At 42.8% G+C, this 20,669-nt stretch overlaps 1 protein-coding gene across 1 annotated transcript in view; it reads left to right on the top strand.

Moving 5' to 3' along the window:
- Positions 1–1,158: 1,158 nt before the first annotated feature.
- The window catches only part of EXOSC7 (exosome component 7), a 46,237-nt gene continuing 26,726 nt past the window's right edge, over positions 1,159–20,669 (top strand). Inside the window, exons 1-4 of the mRNA XM_032782483.2 lie at positions 1,159–1,284; positions 2,823–2,924; positions 5,777–5,871; positions 19,198–19,363. Of these exons, the coding sequence (XP_032638374.1) occupies positions 1,228–1,284; positions 2,823–2,924; positions 5,777–5,871; positions 19,198–19,363 (420 nt within the window). The 5' untranslated portion in view covers positions 1,159–1,227. The remainder of the gene's footprint in view (positions 1,285–2,822; positions 2,925–5,776; positions 5,872–19,197; positions 19,364–20,669) is intronic.

Genomic DNA, 20,669 nt, shown 5'->3' with positions numbered 1-20,669 from the left:
TTTCCTGTTTACCTGGCCAGTGCATCCGAATTCAGATTGCTTTCCAGAGCGGTCACAATAGTGCACTGTGGGATACCGCCCGCAGGCCAATACCGTCGATTTGCAGTCACACTAACCCTAATCCAACATGGCAATACCGATTTCAGCGCTACTCCTCTCGTCGGGGAGGAGTACAAAAAAATGGTTTAAAGAGCCCTTCATATTGATATAAAGGGCCTCCTTCTGTGGACAGGTGCAGGGTTAAATCGATTTAACGCTGCTAAATTCGGTTTAAACGCATAGTGTAGACCAGGTCTGAGTTACTACAAAGAATTCTTTCCTGGGTGCTGGCTGGTGAGTTTTGCCCAAATGCTCAGGGTTTAACTGATTGCCATATTTGGGGGTCAGAAAAGAATTTTCCTCCAGGGCAGACTGTCAGAGGCCCTGGAGGTTTTTTGCCTTCCTCTGCTGCACAGGGCAAAAGTCACTTGCTGGGGGATTCTCTGCAGCTTGAGGGCTTCAAACCACAATTTGAGGACTTCAATAACTCAGACATAGATTAGGGGTTTGTTATAGAAGTGGGTAGGTGAGATTCTGTGGCCTGCATTGTGCAGGAGGTCAGATTAGATGATCATAATGGTCCTTCTGACCTTAAGGTCTATGAGTCTATTTCACTCCTTTCTTGAGAGTTTTCATCTATTTTCATGTCTTTAAAACAAAGAACAAATCCGTTCTGTGTTATAAAGACAACTCCGTTCCTCCGCAGAGAAACGGCTTTGAGGTGCCTGCAGGATGTACAGTGCACATAAAGGCCCAATGCACGCAGGCGATGTCCAAGACATGCACAGCGCAGCACTCCTGCAGGATCACAGGCAAGAACGCACTTGCACACACGTAGCGCGTTCGCTCAAGGGATCCGGGACTCCGCTCTGCACCTCTACTATTCCCACGTGGGAACATTTCTTCCCCTCTCCAGCCTTGTCACACGCTGGGAGCTGCCCAGCCGCTCTCCCCCCGTAACACGCGCACCAACCAGGCCGTGACTCAGAGTCACCCACAGAGGGCGCGGGCCGGGGAGGCGGTGCTCGCGCGCCCGTCGGGCCCCACGCAGGCATCACAACGCGGCTGATGTAAGTATGCGCGGGTGATAGAGACAAAGGAAACGTCGCGGGAGTTAGTTTTCGTCGCGTTTTGGTGACGGCATCACCGGGCGGCGGCCGCAGTCGTGTTTGGAACCCGGCGCGCGGCATGGCGTCCGTGGTGCTGAGCGAGGCGGAGAAGGTCTACATCGTGCACGGTATCCAGGTAACGGGCGGCGGGGCCCGGGGTGGGGGGAGCGGTCAGGTGGTGGCAATGAGGGGAGGTGGAATGGGCGGTGCTGCAGCTGCACCCCGGCCTCTCCCCCCGATCAGCCTCCCCCGTCCCCCCCGCGCTGTTGGTGGCCGGCTGCCTGCAGAGCCTGGAATGCGGAGCACGGCGCGGCTGAGCCCTTCGTGTCCCGGGTCGCTGCTGCCGACACAGCTCGGGTGAGACAGCGCGGGACGTGTTAGCTCGGCGGTGGGGCTGTTGCCGGCTGTTTAAAATGAAATACAGTCGGTTGTTTTCAGAGGAAATAACTATTTTAGCCTTGAGAGGTTATGTCCTCCAGGATTTCTTCATCATTGTTCCTCTCTGCACTTTTGGCCAAGGAAAGATTTGCAACCTGCGCTGTGTGTAGATTGCACTTGATAGAACCAGTGGTGCGGGAGAGCCAGTTATTTTGCCGTTGTTCATAACTGGATACCTGTCCTCTGACCGGCTTAGACACAGCATCCTTAAATAAACAGACTTAACAGCTCCATGTGAGGGATGATTCTGATCTTGGGTTTTCTGCGAATACAGCTCCATTGACTGCAGTGCGGTTATTTGGGATTTATATCTATGTAACAAATAGTAAGATTTGATCTCCTGTCTACACTAAACATCTTTTTTTTTCTTACTGGAATAGCTATTTTAGGCCTCGTCTGCACTTAAAAGTTTTGTTCCCATAGTTGCGTGGGGTGTTGTTTTGGTTTTTTTTCCTTTTTTTTCTCTTTGGCCAGCATATTTGTGCTGGTAAAAGCTTGAGTAAACTCAGTTCATATCAGCAACAAAGGCCTTTTCCCTTAAAGCTTATTTATGTCTGGGGAAAAAGGTATATCCACAAAATAACTTTTTTGCTGGTATAAAGTATGTCTACATTAGTAGGGTTTACCGGTAGACCTATACCAACAACAAACCTCTTAGAGGAAGACAAGGTGTATGGACAGTTTATTATTTTGCTTAAAGGCATCAGTAACTTTGGCTGGCAATTCAAACTACTCAATTCTTTCTTCTTCATCAATTTATGTATATATTCTTTGGAGGCCCCAACCAAGATCAGAGCCCCATTATGCTAGGTGCTACACAAACACACAGCTCTTGCCTCAAAGAGGTTAAGGCCCTGATCATGAATGAGCTGTGGACACAGGTTTCCATCTATGCACAAGGAGCTGCACTGAAGCTGAAAGGTGTCTGCCCGCATGGAGCATGTTGCAGGATCAAGACTGAAATATTCACGTTCTATGCTTAGTTTGTATTGTATAGTATTACCTTCTCTCTCCATTTTACAGTTCATGCAGGATGTCAGTGACTGAACTGGGAATTAAACCTAGATCTTTCAAGTCGTACTCCAGCACTTTAACTACAAGACCATCTGTTTTTCTCCATTTAGCTTTGTTAACTTGCATGTTTTTATCTGGGCTTATTTTAAATTTATATTTGACTACTTATTAATATGGATCAGTTATATTACTTAATAAAACTCTGGAGGTGTCTATGCTTAGGAGGATCTTCGGGTAGATGGCCGTGGCTGTGAAGACTATAGGTGTATTGAAGTGGAAACAGATGTAGTATCAAACACAAGTGGATCTGCAAGAGTGAAGCTTGTAAGTACAGATATGAGGAGTTTTTATATATTGGTAGTGGGAGCTCCTCAATTATCATGACTTTGAGGCTGTAGGTCAAGTCCAGACTTTATCACTTGACTATTTGTATTAAGTTTTTATTATTTTTTTTTTGCTTGTTAATACAAACGTAAAAATACACACACAAAAAGTGAATATTGTTAATGTATAATTATTATCTGAAATATACTCCACCGTATTAACAGAAACTTGCCTTTAATGATATGTGGCACAAACTGAAGCCCCTGTTTGTTCCCTTTCACCACCTCCTAACAATCAGTGACAGATATTCCAACTGTGTACAGTGTCTTTGGGTTTCATTAATGGTTTATATGTAATTGTGTTCTGCTCCATGGGAGTGGGCTACCACTGCTCCACCAGCAACTAAAAACCAAAGGGGTGATTAAGGGAAATCGCTCAGGGCCAACCTTGTGGGGGACACTCACGTATACTGGTTCAAACTGGATTCTCCAGAGACCAGCAGACAAAGAAGGGACTTTTGGATAAAGAGCCTGACTTGAGGCCTTCTTTCTGATCCAGCAAATGGACAGACCTTCCCTCCTGAAGGGTGGGGAGTTGGGGGCAGCATGCCTTGCAGAAGGGTTGGAAGGACTTGTCCTACTAGGGCCCAATAAGACTAATAGGTAACCTCTGCTGAGCTTTTAGCATGCATGTTGGGACTTATTGTTTTTTGAAGTGTTTTCTCTGTAATGCTTTTACCTTAAGAATAAATATGCTTGCTTAGAAGGAGCTGTGTGCTAACTTATAACTGCAGGCAATATGCTGGTCATAGCCTTTGGAAAGAAAGCCAGGTACTGGCCTGGTTAGGCCACCTGGCTTGTTGGGGATAGTATAGTGTAATCTGGGGAGCTGTGCAGCCTTAAAACTCCGGTCAAGAGAGAGTGCAACATAGTTCTCTGCCCATGAGAAAAGTTGGTTGAGAGTCAAAAACTTTTAAGTGGGTGCTTTCAAGGGACTGTGTAGGGCAGAGGAATACAAGTGGAGTGAGCCTGAAACTGTGACACTGTCGATAAAGAATGGTTACTCAGTCCTGGTCTACTTTACAACCTTATGTCAGTATAACTTCATCGCTCAGGGATGTAGAAAATCCACACCACTGAGCAATGCATCATACCGATCTGACTGCCCGTGTAGAGAGCACTATGTCAATGGGAGGGCTTCTCCTGTTGACATAGGCCTGGTCTACACTACGCATTTAAATCGATTTTAGCAGCGTTAAACCGATTTAATGCTGCACCTGCCCACACAACAAGGCCCTTTATATCAATATAAAGGACTCTTTAAACTGGTTTCTGTATTCCTCCCTGACGAGAGGAGTAGTGCTGAAATCGATATTACCATATCGGATTAGGGTTAGTGTGGCCGCAAATCGACGGTATTGGCCTGTGAGCGGTATCCCACAGTGCACCATTGTGACCGCTCTGGACAGTGATCTGAACTTGGATGCACTGGCCAGGTAAACAGGAAAAGCCCCACGAACTTTTGAATTTCATTTCCTGTTTGCCCAGCGTGGAGCTCTGATCAGCACGGGTGGCCATGCAGTCCCAAATCCAAAAAGAGATCCAGCATGGACCATACGGGAGATACTCAGAACGACTGATAACCATCATTCTCATCGCCAAATTTACAACGGCACAGCAGACGGTACAGAACGGACTGCGTAACCATCTCTGCTACCTTGCAAAGGCAACATGAATGCTGCTGTGATAACTTCGCGTAACATCCGCCTCTGTCAAGCGGCATCCAGTACACGTACGGTGACAGTGACCCAAAAGGCAAAACGGGCCTCCATGGTTGCCATGCTATGGCATCTGCCAGGGCAATCCAGTGAAAAAGGACACGAAATGATTGTCTGCCGTTACTTTCACAGAGGAAGGAATGAGTGACGACATTTACCCAGAATCACTCGCGACACTGTTTTTGCACCATCGTGTATTGGGATCTCAACCCAGAATTCCCATGGGCGGCAGAGACTGCGGGAACTATGGGATAGCTACCCACAGTGCAACACTCCAGAAATTGATGCTAGCCTCGGGTAAATTGGACGCACACCACCGAATTAACGTGCTTAGTGTGGCCTCGTGCACTCGACTTTATACAATCTGTTTTACAAAACCGGTTTACGTAAAATTGGAATAATCCCGTAGTGTAGACATACCCTTAGCTACCACCTCTTAGAGAGGTGGAGTACCTACACCGAGAGGAGAAACTCTCCTGTTAGGGTAGGTAATGTCTTCCGTACATGCTGCAGCTTCACCCTGGCAGTGCTGTAAGTATAGACAAGCCCTTGCTGCAAGCCAGATCTATTGACAAAAGTACATTGAGGCCAGGGGAAGCTGAAATAATCCACTGTTTAAACCTGTGAAAGTGAAGTCAGTAGTATGACTAGTAAATAGAGAGATAATTCTTCATGGTGTTCATAGCACAACAAATTAAAACTGCTGCTTTAATGGGTGCTGTCTGTACAGACAGTGGCCATCACTCAAGATATTAGAATAGTTCTGCATATGTATTTATTCTAGGACTGAATTTATAAAGTCATGGATATTTAGAATGTCCTATTAGCATAGAGAAATCTTGTACATATACAGGGTTTATTTGAGGAAACGTGCTCAAACTTAACATTATCTCTTTGAAAGCTTTGATTTGTTAAAATAAAATACTGGGTCATGCTCAAAATGTTATTTGGCAGAATTGTTTGTGTAGATAACATAAAGATAAAAATTAATAACCGCTTGGCCTCTATGTGGATAAACTGTGCGAGCTGTGATGTGGAATATTTTTCTGGTTGAGTGATGCTGGTATTTTAACAGGGACATACAGACATTCTGGTAGGAGTCAAAGCTGAAATGGGAACACCGAAGTTGGAGAATCCAAATGAAGGATACCTTGAATTCTTTGTTGACTGGTAGGTACAATAAGGAAGAGTACCGAAAGCCCAATACTTTGAGTGAATAATGTGTTTAGAAAAGCTATTTATCTAAAGTATATTCCTTAATTCCGTTGGCCTGCTGTAGTGATCTACGTAATAGAAATAAGCTATTTTGTTGCTTTAGTTGATGGTAATTTGGGCAAATGCTCTGCTACTCCTTCGGAATTGCTGTTTTGCTTGGTTCTGGAAATTACAAGCAGAAAATAAAGGGACAATGTCAACTTGGTAAGCAGACTTTTGTTGAAATACCTAAGATTATAACTGGAAAGATTAGAAGGGAAAAATATTTTTTTCGGTTTGTTTACTCTGTGCATTTGACAGAACTTTGTATGGAGTTTGTTAGTTCCCCCTGTTCTCTCTGGGACCTTGACAAAAAGAAAATGGGAGAGAGAATATTCATTAAAAAAAATAATAGGTCCACTCAGGGACAGGTACGCTACCTGAAACTATTTTTTCTTTTATTGAATTGCCTAGTTTTCAAGTTGTTAAGGCTGAATCCCCACTCTGTGATTTCGAGTGTAGGAAGTGGGGGCCTGCAAGGATTTTAAAAGATATTTGCCACTCCACGCTTGTATTACACTCCCAAGGTTATAGCTTCTCTCTGACCTTGGCTTGGTAAACACTGCCACCACCCAAATGCAGAAAAAATCCCTTTTAACCCAGGAAGGAGCACTTGGCAATTCCTCCCTGTGGGGTAACCTCAAGCCCTTTCTCACACAGCCACATACACAGAGACACCTGAGAAAGACACAAAGGAAATTAACTGTGCTTATCAGCCAATCAAACAACATGCACAAACCTCTTAGGACATCAATAATCCAATCCTGTTCTTAAAAAAGGTACATTTTATTAAAACAAAAAGGAAAAAATACATTTGGAACTTAGGCTTTCGCTATATTTTAAAAGAGGAATTCCAAAAATTAAGCACCCAAAATAGCTTTCTTGGGAGTTCAGCTTAAAGGTTACAAGCAAACAAAAGCATCTGGGGTTAGCACAGAGATCTACAAGCCTTAAAAAATAAACAGAAATAAACCTGATTGTGTTTAGCTAAACATTCTGATCTACTTACACCTTTCGGTTGTTAAAAGTAGTTCTAGATATGATCTGATGATTTTCATATCTGGTTCAAGCTTTCTAGAGCATTCCTGCTGTCCTGTCCCAATTTTAAAAAGTTCTATCTTTCCATTGGCTCTTTTGGTCAGGTGCCCACTCTTTCTCTTACCTGTGGGCCTGTTAACCCTTTACAGGTAAAGCAAGCAGAGAATAGACCAAGAGGGATTTTACAGCTAACTGACTGGCTGGGTGTCTATCAAAGGGAGTTACTCTCCCTCCCCGCGCCCCCACCCAATATATCACACAAGTGTATGGTAATTAGAAGTTGTCCTTTTTTATTTGAACACAATAACCCTGTGAATTCGAGATACAGTAGTTAACTGCCTTGAAAATAACATTCAGAATGGCATTTTTCAGTAAAGCCCTATTTCCTCCATGAGCTAGAAACCAGTGTTCATGTTTAAGCATGTTTCTGACTTTCTTGACCATGAATGAGGCATTAACTGTGGACAGCTTTCCAGTGAGCAGGATTATGGAAGGAGCTAGAGGGAGTTCAGGAGCCCCAGCTTGCAGGTTGCTTTAAGAGTTGTCACAGTCACCACCTAGTGTAATTAAAGGTTACACTTGCTGTTATTTAGGTGGGAGCACGGGCATGTTAGATGGACTTTCTAAGCTCTGCTTCAATTACGGAACAGATACAAATGGTTTTTTACCCACGTAAGCTTATGCCCAAATAAATCTGTTAGTCTTTAAGGTGCCACCGGACTCCTCATTGTTTTTGTGGCCTCCTGGGCTGTGATTGGGGGGCAGGGGAAGCAGGGGCCCCTTTTCCTTCCTGGTCCTCCTGGATGCACTGCCTTGGTGTTGGTTTCTGGGGCTTCCAGCAGAAGTTGGGCCCTAACCCCCTCTGGAGACATTTGGGGCACAATGCTGAAGGAGCAGGCAGCTGGTGAATGCTACGCCTCTTCAGAGGTGGGGGGCTCAGGCTTTGGGCTTCAACCTGGATGTGGCAGGGAGGCAGATTCCAGCCATGTGCCTTTGGGTTCCGTCCCCTGTGGGTCTTCAGGCTCCAGCCGCCTCACTGCCTCTCCCGATCCTCCATCAGGGGTTAATTTGTCCCCAGACTTGCAGGACTGAGTAAGTCTGCTGTGAAAAGTGATACTTGTATGTATGTTAATATCACTTTTCATAGCAGACATAGTAGCTAGTAATACATAAATTACAGTGCTTTGGATGTGCATATTTATTTTTCCTGAAGCTAATTAAGTATTTTAAGAAAAAGTGTGAGTGGCCACAAGCAAGAGTTGGTGGCTGCACTCTGAGGCCACCAAATACACCTGCGACCCGATATAACACAAATTCAGATATAACACGGTAAAGCAGCGCTCCGGGGGAGCAAGGCTGTACGCTCTGGTGGATCAAAGCAAGTTCGATATAATGCGGTTTCACCTATAACGCGGTAAGATTTTTTGGCTCCCGAGGACAGCATTATATCTGGGTAGAGGTGTAATTTGTCCTGAGAACCCCTGCATCAGAGGTTTGATAGAGTTATAGACTTTAAGGTCAGAAGGGATCAATATGATCGTCTAGTCTGACCTGCACAATGCAGGTGGCAGAATCTCACCCACCCACTCCCGCAACAAACCCTTAACCTGTGTCTGAGCCATTGAAGTCCTCAAATCATGGTTTAAAGACTTCAAGATGCAGAGAATCCTCTTGCGAGTGGCCCATGCCCCACACTGCAGAGGAAGGCAAAAAAACCCCAGGGCCTCTCCCAATCTGCCCTGGAGGAAAATTCCTTCCCGACCCCAAATATGGTGATCAGCTAAACCCTGAACATGTGGGCAAGACTCACCAGCCAGACACCCAGGAAAGAATTCTGTTAGTCTTTAAGGTGCCACTATAATCTTTGGCAATTAATTAATCTTTGACTATAAGTATGCCCAATGGGCTGTGATGGGATGTTAGATGGGGTGGGATATGAGTTCCCACCCCATCTAACATCCCATCACAGGCCATTGGCATACTTTATTATCAAGATTAATTAATTGCCAAAATTAGGCTATCCCATCATACCAGCCTCCCCTAAACTTACCAAGCTAGCCTTCAAGCCAGATGTGTCTTTTTGCTCCCCTTGAAAGGCTTTCCTGAACTTCATTTCACTCCTCTGATGGTTAGAAACTTAGTCTAATTTCAAGTCAAACTCCTGATGGCCAGTTTATATCCATTTGTTCTTATGTCCACATTGGCATTGAACCTAAATAATTTCTCTCCCTCCCTGGGATTTATCCTCTGATATATTATAGAGAGCAATCATATCTCCCCTCAGCCTTCTTTTGGTTAGGCTAAACAAGCCAAGCTCTTGAGTCTTCTTTCATAAGACAAGTTTTCCATTTCGCGAATCATCCTAAATAGCTCTTCTTTGTCTGTTCCAGTTGGAATCATCCTTCTTAAACATGGGGAACCAGAACTGCACACAGATGAGGTCTTACAGTACCTTTTATAACAGTCCTAACACCTCTCCTTATCTTACTGGAAATACCTCGCCTAATGCATTCCAAGACCGCATTGATAATAGAAGTACTGACTCTTCTTGAGTTAACTTGCTGGCAATCTGTTTATAATATAAATAAAGAAGTGTTAAGGGTTTCCTTGATAGATTGTGCAAACATTTGGTAAACTTCTTAATTCCAAACTGGAAGCACTACCGTTCCCCCAGAGTATAGGCTCCTTGCTGGTCTTCCATAGTTTAGATTTTAGTACACAGAGGAAGTGCAAGAATTGCCTGGGTGGGAATCCAATTATTTTCAATCTCCTATTCTACTCCACTCACTCCCTCATAGAGATAAGAAACTAAGAGAATGGATAAGGTACAAGATACATGTATCCTATAATCTTTCTCTGTAGTGCCAGCACCCACTGTTCAGAGGAGGGAGCACAAAACTTTCAGTAGGCAGATGTGGATAATTTCTGCCCACTTCTGACCTAAGGAAGTCTTTCTTACCTTTAATAATTAAATATTGGTTTTTGCCCTGAATAATTAGGTTTTATGACTCCAAATTACATTTTTGAGTATTTACTATTAAAACTCTGGATATTGTTACCATATAAATGGGCCAATTCCCTCTTTGAATTTTGCTCAGTTGTTGGCCCAATGATCATCACCAGGATTTGTCATTACTCCTTCTCGCTCCATCACATGAGTTTCATGCTATTCCAATTTCTGTTTTAAAATAAAGAAAATATTATTGCGCCACACCCAAAGCTTTGACCACTGAGCGGAGTACACTTACGTATGTTACGTCGCACATGTCATACAGAGCCTTTGGGCTTGCACTTACAAGATCTAAGTTAAGGGATCAGAGCCCGTTTTATGAGGGAACTCAACATATGATCATTTTTCTTCTGCAATTGCTGGTAGAGGAAGTCTGGCAGGGAGCTTTTTCTTTCGCTGTCTGGTCCAGCTTCCAGAGAAGGGAGAGGCCGACTTTGAGTTGCAAAACTTGAAGAGCCAAAACTGTGTTTTTTTTGTTTTTTTTGTTTTTTTTGTGTTCTTGGCTTCAAGGCTGGTCTGACCAAACTAATTGAAGAAAGGCTGAATGAGTGCTACCTCCTTTCTCCCTCCTCTGCACTAGTAAGTTGAATGCAAACCCAACTGCCCCGTGAATGACTGGTGTGTAGTGGTGTGTTGGTTGGTGTTGGTGTGTGTGTGTGTGTGTGTGTGTGTGTGTGTGTGTGTGTGTGTGTGTGTGTGTGTGTGTGTGTGTGTGTGTTAACAAATGTCCAGTGCTGTTCATCAGTTAGTTTGGAGAGATGCCCAGTAACCAGTGCCCTAAGGGGCCACAGAAATTCATTGTAGCATTGTTTTAATCAATGGCTAGTATTACAAATCCTCAAATGTTTCTTAAATTAGTTTAGTTTTAGATTCTATTTTATAATTGCCAAAGAGATATAGGCAGATGTGAGGGCCAGGGTGATTGGAGAACCTCTCCCTGAACTGTATTGGAGAGGTAGCCATGTTAGTCTGGATTTGTAAAAGCAGCAAAGAGTCCTGTGGCACCTTATAGACTAACAGACGTATTGGAGCATAAGCTTTCGTGGGTGAATACCCACTTCATCAGACGCGTGTACTGAACTGACAGTCCTAGTTGACCTCCTGTATGCAAAGTAGTTTTCCCTCAAGGTAACTACATGAGGGTAAGAGCCTGGCTCTGGAGACCTGAATGTTGAGTTCCAAAATGCCCAGGTCATCAGAGGACATACATGTCTAGTTGCCAGAAAGGTTTTTAAAATAAAATTTTGAGCTTTTGGCAGAAGCCTTTTTTTCTATAAAGCATGGTATATCCAAATGTGCTGATACCAGTATTTTATCTCTAGTTGTAATGTATGACACGTTTTCAGGCTGCCACTAGATGGTGGTAATTGTGCATAATTTTACACCTGGGTCTCCTATTGCAGAAGTCTTATGGTGCTTTGGTTTTTATTTTTTCAAATTTAAGATTTTTTTTCTCAGTGCTGATTGTATCATCCTTATAATGCTTACTATCTGAGATTCTTTCCTGGCTTCTTTGTAGATTTTAAAATCTACTAGTTTGCTAGAGCTGATTTAGCCAACCAGACATATGTGGTGATTAGCTTCCGCTCAGAAAATACCATTTCCTTCTACTACTATCCTTTTTTTCTATCCCCTTATTCTGTTTCTACCTTCTCCTGAACTGAGAGAGAACGTTTATCCCTCTTTAAACTATGCACAAGGCCACTCCTTGGAGTGGACGATTTGGGTGCACTGATGATGTTGGAACTTTGTTCTGTTTTCCCCAAAAGCAATGGAGTTGCCTGTGCATCCTGCAATGTAGGCAGTGGAAGTCCTAGATGTCTGTTACACACTGGGATGCTGCTGCATCAGCAGGATAGCTGCATTTTAAAAAAGCGATGTTTTTCTTGCTTACAACTTAGTTTTCTGACTATAATAATCTGCCATTTTTTGTGGTATAAGATAGTAACCAAAAAAACCCCATACAGCAGTTGAATCTGTATACAATGACACTCATAGACTCATAGGTCAGAAGGGACCAATATGATCATCTAGTCTGACCTCCTGCACAAAGCAGGCCACAGAGCCCTACCCATCCACTTCTATTAAAAACCCCAAGCAGAGAATCCACCAGCAAGTGACCCATGCCCCACGCTGCAGGGGAAGGCAAAAAACCTTCAGAGCCTCTGCCAATCTGCCCTGGAGGAAAATTCCTTCCCGACCCCAAATATGGCGATCAGCTAAACTCTGAGCACGTGGGCAAGGCTCCCCAGCCAGCAGTCATGAAAGAATTCTCTGCGGTAACTCCCATCCCATCCAACATCCCATCGCAGACCTTTGAGCAGACCTATCAAGAGTGCATGCTGGATATTGGGTTTAGAATGAAATTGACAACGAGGGAGGTGAGTGTTATACTTTTTGTCCCCAGGTCTGGCCATTTGCTCCTTGAGTTTGAAAGGAAGACTCACCTTAGCTCCTGGTGGACCTATTTCTCTAGTACCTGCATGGAAATGTAGGGACCACATCCTTTTCAGGTGTTTCTTAGCTATAACATCCTATAGCTGGTGGACTGTTCTGTTGATGTCCTCATGCAATATCATGATCATTTGTTTTTCAGCCATCAGTAAGGCTCTTAAATGTTATTTTCAGATCTCATATGTCATGTACTATATAGGTAACTCATGATAAATGAAACACAAGGAGTGGAGGTTAAAGTTCTCATAGCACTCTTGTCCCCAGGTCAATCATCTGGGACATCTCAATGCTTGAATCGTGTGCTGTGGTTTGTATGAAGAGAACTTATTTTTTCTCCTCATAAACTCTATGAAGTTTGGTAGATAAACTGCATTTCTCAACTTGAGGGACATGTCAAACTTTCTAGAGGGTGTGGTGCGCTTTGTCACCGGAGTTGCAATGTCACTTGTTCAAATTTGGCCTGGCCACTTCTCCATCATGATGGTGAAGTGGCTGAGCCAAATTTCAGTGAATGGCATTGCAATCAGGCGTGTACAGTCATTATCCTCACTAGCACTCTTTGATCCTGAAACTGAGACATACTAGCCAGAAAACGTTGTAGAAATTAACGTATGTGTTTTTAAAAGGTTCCTGGCCTATGCACAGTTAGATAACAGGATCAAAGAACTGATTTACTTAAAGCAGAATCTTATTTATTGGAATCATTGTATTAATGGCCCCAGTTCCATTGGAATTACATTGGAAATTCCCATTTTGTAAAGGGCGGACGCTCCAAGAAAAGGAGTTGGGGAGGAGAGGTTGGAGGGATGTATTTTAAAAAATGTTGAGAATCCCTGATGTCGTGGAACTGGTCATAGCAGGAGGAAGGACAGGGAGAAGGGGGCGGGATAAATTACTAGATGACTGTTTTTAAGCTGACGTTTAGGTTTTGGCGTTTTTTGTTTGTTTGTTTTTAACTCTTTATGAATAGAAGTGCTTTCATTTGGAGGGATTCACTGCATCAGTCTGGCAGAGACAAATGCCACATGTCTGCAGTTTCAGTCAATTTTGCTCATCAAAGTTCTAAATGTGCTGAGAGCTCTTCTGGGTGCTATCTGCATATTAGAGTTACGGGGAGGTCTGGGGCTCACTGCTGTTGGAAATAATGAGAATGCCTCCTTAAAGGAGGGCAAGATGTTCTAATCAATTCCACCAGCCTGTGGATGTGGGGAGAGAAGCTTAAAGCAGGTGCCTATCTAGACCATTTACTTAAAGTACTTTATTTTGTAAAACTGTACTTCTTACTACAGAAGTACATCATATGTAGTGAGATCATTTAATGAGGCTCCATTGTAATACAAAAGTTCAGAGAAGCAGATTTGAGGTTGCAGTGGGAACCCCAGCTCTGAATTTCTTGATTTCAACACAGCTAAAATCTCCACCTTAATACATTGGAAATGTAGGTTTATTTTGATGCGCATGCAATTAGCTGTTAAACTCCACCAAAATTTATAAACCCAGTTTGCTTTTAATTTAAGACTAAATTGTACAGTGCAAATAAATGATGTACTCATTAATATCTCTGTATATGCAAATTGTCCTTAGAGGCTTCCTATGTTCCTCTTTAATCATATAATGCAAACTTAATTTTGTATTAACTACCTGAGGTCTGAAACAGGGAGGTGGACAGAAGTCTGTCGGAGATGAAATAAGCTAAACTATTCAAGAGGAAACAGCTGGACAGATAACCTCAGGAGTGCTGACATGGAGAGGTACCTAGTCTGTGATGGAGGTTTCCTTACACTGGATTTTCTAGAAAGTCTTGATTCTCACAGAATGTGGCTGAGAGCTGTTTCTTAACTTTGGAGATTTTATTTTAAGTATTATTCGAGAATAAGAATGGCACGGTCCCTTTGGCCCCTGCTAGATATGTGTGTGTTCCACAAATAGTTTTCTGAACTCCACTTCTGAGATTTGTACAGTGGGCAAAGTATTTCAAATGAGTGAATGTAAACATCTCTGCTACTACACTATTGTGATATCCAGTGACCTTAGGGTGGCAGTATTTACCATGTATTTGGAAGTGATGTGGCTAGGTGTAGATCAAGGTTTAGTCCCTTGCAATTAATAAAATGATTAAGATTATGATCAAATTCAGCGACACGGTTATCCAGATCAAATACTCTAAGGCCTGGTCTACACCAAAAAAAATGACCTAAATATGTTGCTCAAGGCTGTGAAAAATTTCTTGCCATGAGCATTGTGGTTAGGTCGACCGAACCCCCAGAGTAGGTACAGCTAGGTTATTGAAGAATTTTTCCGTCAGCCTAGCTACTGCCTCTTACAAGGCGGATTAGCTACCTTGACAGAAGGGGTTTTTATGCCAGTGTAGGGGAGTGTGTATGCTATGGCATTACAACAGCACAGCTGTATTGTGTGGTTATAGTGTAGACATATTTCAAGTCTATCATTTCTTACAGTTGTCCGAGTAAAAATTTCAGCATTTGAGTCCTAGTTAATACAGGTAATAATCAGCGTTTTCAAAAAATAGCTTTTATATCTGCTGTACTGTGAGACCAGCAAAATTTTAATTGGGGTTCAATTTTGCAGTCATATTTAGAGATGAATGGTTTCACTGACTTAAATGGGAGATACATTTGCTGAATTGAGCCTTTCATTGGTATGTAATTTAATAATTCTGTTGATAAGGCTCTTCTTAAATTTGATTATAGTTCTTCTGTGTGGGATTATAATTTTGGCTCAACATTAATTGTAATTTTATTACAATGTGGCATTTATACATCTGGAAATAACAACATCTTGCCTTTTATTAAGGACAGGTGGGGAGAAGAAAAGGAAAAACAGCTAAAGCATTTGAAATTTTAAAGTATTAAGTAAGGCTTTCATTTTTAACAGGATCTCTTATTTCCTCTCTCTCTCCGCCCCACACCCCCGGAGAGAGATTTTTGAAAGGACCCCCACTGCATAACTGGCTGTCTTTTAGGTGGAAAAAGAGAAGTTAGTTGAGATTGGCTGGAGCTGTGCTTGTTGAAGTCTGATCTTATTTTCTAGAAGCCAAAACCGGACAGACAGACACACACACACACACACAAAACAGTGGAGAGAAGAGAATAGCAAAGATAGAAAATGCAGCTTCTGTCTCTGGTGTTGACTTGTACTTGCAAACTCGCTGCTGGAGAAACACAGGCCCAGCACACTTTTATCCATCACTCTGAGGCAAAGTTGTACAATGTTGCACTGTTTGATGCATTGCTTTTGACTGCTTTTTTCTGGTCACAGGCTCACAGAATGTTGCAAAATACGCAGTCTTAGCTGGTTAGGTCAGACTCTTACTAAACAGAAGGCAAAGGAAGAGAGATAGGAAAAAGAAGATATAAAGTGGGGAAAGAGGGAGACACGTGATGCACAAGTGTGTCTGTGACAAAGTCTTACATCCCAGGTGGTATTCAAGATGTAACCAATGATGGTGGAAGTAGCAATATCATCTGGGTCCCTCAGGACATCTCTCAGGATTACGTTGAAGGGAAAATGGTGTCATGTCAGATTTTGGGATCCCAGGAGACTGTGGGGATGGCAGCCATGATGGGGAAGCTTGCTCATTCCCATTCTTTTAATCAGCCAGCACTGCGATAGCTGTTTCTCCCCCACCCCCAAAGTCTCTTTCTGAGGACCCCAAAGGGAATGATTGGCAGAATAGCTTGTTCTCTCATTATATTGTCCAGTAATTAGGCCTAATTTCCGACACAGCAACTTTAGTTCATTGACTTTATTACAGACCAGTTAGCTTAACTTCAGTACCCCGAAAGATAATGGATCAAATAATTAAGCGATGTTTTTGCAACAGGGGTGGGCAAACTTTTTGGTCCGAGGGCCATATCTGGTGGGGAAATGGTATGCAGGGCCATGAATGTAGGGCAGGGGGTTTGGGATGTGGGAGGGGGTGCAGTGTGCAGGAAGGAGCTCAGGGCAAGGGGTTGGGGTGCAGGAGAGGGCTCAGGGCAGGGGGTTAGGGGGCTCAGGGCACGGGATTTTGGTGCAGGGTGCAAGAGGGGTTCAGGATGTGGGCTCCTGCTTGGTGCCGCTTACCTCAAGCTGCTCTGGAGTGGCAGCAGGGCTACGGCAGGCTCCCTGCCTGCCCTGGCCCTGTGCCACTCCTGAAAGTGGCCAGCATGTCTGACAGTGGCTCCTGGGGGTTGGGTGGGGCAGGTGGCTCCGCCTCATGCTGCCCTCACCTGTAAGTACCACCCCCAAAGCTCCCATTGGCCGCGGTTCCCATTCCTGGCCAATAGGAGCTGTGGGGGGTGGTCCCTGCAGGCAAGGGCAGTGCACGGAGCCCTCTGCCGCATGCCCCCAGAGGATGTGGTGCTGGCTGCTTCCTGGAGCGGCGTGGGACCAGGGCAGGCAAGGAGCCCGCTTTAGCCCCACTGCGCCACAGGGCTGGCAATCCCACGGGCTGTAGTTTGCCCTCCCCTGACCTAGAAGATGATAAGGTGTTAATAAAAAGTAACAGCATGGATTTGTCAAGAACAAATCAAGTCAAACCAACCTAATAGCTTTCTTTGACAGGGGAACAAGCCTTGTGGATAGGGAGGAAGTTGTAGATGTGGTATATCTTGACTTTACTAAAACTCTTGATATTGTCTCACACAACTTTTTCATAAATTGAACTTGAGAAATACAACCTAGATAGCGCTATTATAAGGTGGATGCATAACTGGTTGGAAGACCATTCCCAGAGAGTAGTCCTCAGTGGTTCACAGTCAAGCTGGAAGAGCATATCTAGTGGGTTCCCACAGGGATCAGTTCTGGATCCAGTTCTGGTCAATATCTTCATCAATGAGTTAGAGATTTACATGGAGAGTAGAATTATAAAGTTTGCGCATGATACCAAGTCGGGAGGAGGTTACAAGTGCTTTGGACCATAAGATTAAAATTCAAAATGGTCTGGACAGACTGGAGAAATTATCTGAAGTAAATAGGATGAAATTCAATAAGGACAAATGCAAAGTATTCCACTTAGGAGGGACAATCAGTTGCATACATACAAAATGGGAAATGACTGCCTAGGAAGAAGTACTGTGGGAAGGGATCTGGGGGTCATAGTGGATCACAAGCTAAATATGAGTCAACAGCCAAAAAAAAAAGCAAACATTCTGGGATGTATTACCAGGAGTGTTGTAAGCAAGACATGAGAAGTAATACTTCTGTTCTACTCTGCAGTGATTAGGGCTCAACTGAGAATTGTGTCCAGTTCTGTGTGCCACATTTCAGGAAAAATATGGACAAATTGGGGAAAGTCCAGAGAAGAGCAACAAAAATGATTAAAGCTCTGGAAAACATGACCTATGAGGGAAGATTGAAAACAATGGGTTTGTTTAGTCTGAGAAAAGACTGAGAGGGGACATAACCTTTTCTGTACTTGAAAACTGTTGTTACAAGGAGGAGGGTGAAAAGTGTTTCTCCTTAACCTCTGAGGCTAGGACAAGACCCAATGAGCTTAAATTTCAGAAAGGGCCGTTTAGCTTGGACATTGGGGAAAAACTTCTTAACTGTCAGGGTAGTTAAGCACTGGAATAAATTGCCATGGGAGCTGTGGAATCTCCATCGTTGCCTAACCTGATCTTAACCTCCGAACATCTGCCAGGAATAGTCTAGATAATACTTAGTCCTGCCACCAGTGCAGAGGACTGGACCTCTCGAGGTCCCTTCTAGTCCTATGATTCTATAACTTCTGGCCCCAGGCGTCTCTTGTTTACCAGGCATGATCTTAACGCAGTTCTTGAACTATAATGGTAGGCCACCTTATTCAGGCTAATTCAGTCTGCCTCCCTTTTGCACCTTTTCCTATCAACATTTATCATTATGTGATTGAAACATTTTGTAGACCTTGCCACAATTGAGTTCACAATTAGGGTAAGCTTATAGGCCCAGTTATTACAGTACACCCATGTTTTTGCCTTCTGTAGAATCAGGACAGGATTCAGAATGTTTGTTGGTTTGGGGATTTTTTTTTTTTTTTTTTTTTTATAGATATGCTGCCTTTGTTAGCTAAAACTTTTTGTTTTTAGCTATGTGTAAGACCCAAGGCAGCTAGGGATCTTCTTGCATGGATGCCCATAAACTGACCTTTGTTTTGGAATTAGGAAAGTGAAGGCTCATGCTATTCTCCGATCTTTAAAAAATAGATACTCTTTAGTTGGTACTCACCAGAAACTGTGCTTGCTTAGATAATGACACGCTGTCTGCAAGCAGCCCCATAACAGAGTATCCAGTAAAGACAGTAATAATTGAGGTCATGCAGTCATGCCATTCTGAAAAGTCCCCCTTGCTTGTCTTTTTTTCACCTCTCTTCTCACTGGTGTCTTTTGTCTCATTCATCTTTAACAGGCTGTATTGTTAACCATTTGGAACTTGCTGTAATTTTCTCTCTTTTATCATGAAGGGCAGTGATAATTTAATATTAGTCTTACACATTTCTGCAGAATGTCAAGGAACTGTACAGTGTGGTCTGGTGACTAAAACAGATACTGGACTTCTGTATTCTTTTGCCAGCTCTGATGCTAATTTTGTGTGTTACCTCAAGAAATCTGTTTCCCTTTTCTGTGCTTCATTTCTACCCTTGTAAAGTGCGAATAATACCTCCTTTATGGTGGGCTTACTGTTTGTGAAATGTTTTGAGTACCTTGGATAAAGGCTGCTTTAGAAATGAAAAGTATCTATTTTCTTTTACCCCCATCCAGTTCAGCAAATGCCACTCCTGAATTTGAAGGCCGGGGAGGAGAAGAGCTTGCCACAGAGATAGTAAATACGCTGTACAGAATATTTAGCAATGAGAGCACCATAGACGTGAAATCCCTTTGTATTAATCCCAGAGAGCACTGCTGGGTTCTCTATGTTGATGTTTTGGTAAGTGAAGCAAAGAAGAGGTAACGTAAGTTCAAGGGAGTCTTCAAGGTACTGAATTACAGAACATAAATATAATTTAGTAATATTTTTAAAATATGTGCACAGTTTAAATATCATTGCATGTCCATGAGGGCAGGGGACTGGACTCGATGACCTCTCGAGGTCCCTTCCAGTCCTAGAGTCTATGAATCTATGAATGCCTCGCTGTAATGCTGTGGGGGAAGAGAGGAAAGAAGGGTGGCTAGCATAACTACTCACACCATCTGTCTCTTGACAGTGTAGTATTGCTGGTGGATCCTTAGAGCAGAACAAAAGCTTTATATAGAAGTGACGGGGCTTCCCCTTCCTCCCTGCAGGAAGGTTTAGATTTTATTATAGAAGTGTGTGTGTGTGTGTTGATCTTTCTAGAATGGAAACTAAATTTTGTTCTAAAGCTAACCTAATCAGTTGCTAAATCACAATAATGTGCTTAAAGTTCTGAAAGAGAGAGACAGCCAGACTTGAATACAGGTCTGGGAGCCAGGAACCTCTGAGCTCTGTTCTCAACTCTGACACTGACTGTATGTCTTGAACAACTCAATATTTCCCTATTTTGTAAAATGGGTAATAACTGGTAACTTCCTCCAACAGATGGATTAGTTCATATTTGTAGAGTGCTTTGAAGATATAAAGCTCAGTGATAAGTACACTTGCCAAAGCCAAATGTAGGTCTCTATTAACAAACAAGAACACTGAGAATGTAAAGAGACGTAAATTAATTATGTATGAAAATGCAAATTCATCATGTTTTTTTTTAAAGGCCGTAGTCTAATTATATAGAAATGTGCCTACTGTGACTAACAGTAGTACAGAACAATCAGATTTGTACTGATGCAGTTTGTTACAATCTCAGCAGCCATCTTAGCAGAACCTAAAATAATTTAATTGAAAATGAAGTGCTGTTTTTGAAGAGTATACCTGGGCATTTAAATTATTTGGTAAACGTGACCAAAGCTACAGATTATTAGACGATATGCATATTTGCATAAAGTCAGTAAATCACTTTTAAAATCTCATGTCTCTTTTATTGCACAATATTTCAAACTTCTTGTTTGAATTGTTCATGATACTGCCAAGTTTACCTTGACAGTAATTCTGTAAACCTCCGTGTGTGAGCAGATAATGTTAATGATGGGCATTTTGATTCGTCTTACTTAGTCAAATTTAAATTGATACGCACACTTAGTTCTATATAACTTTAGTCCTCTTAGATTGTTAAATATATCAGTATCTCAAAGCTCCTTACGTGTTGTACCTTCTTGATTCA

The sequence above is a fragment of the Chelonoidis abingdonii genome, chromosome 2 (genome assembly GCF_003597395.2).
Source record: "Chelonoidis abingdonii isolate Lonesome George chromosome 2, CheloAbing_2.0, whole genome shotgun sequence".
Classification (NCBI taxonomy): domain Eukaryota; kingdom Metazoa; phylum Chordata; order Testudines; family Testudinidae; genus Chelonoidis; species Chelonoidis abingdonii.
Note: the sequence above shows the minus strand (reverse complement) of the source record. Positions and strands in the feature narration are given on the sequence as shown.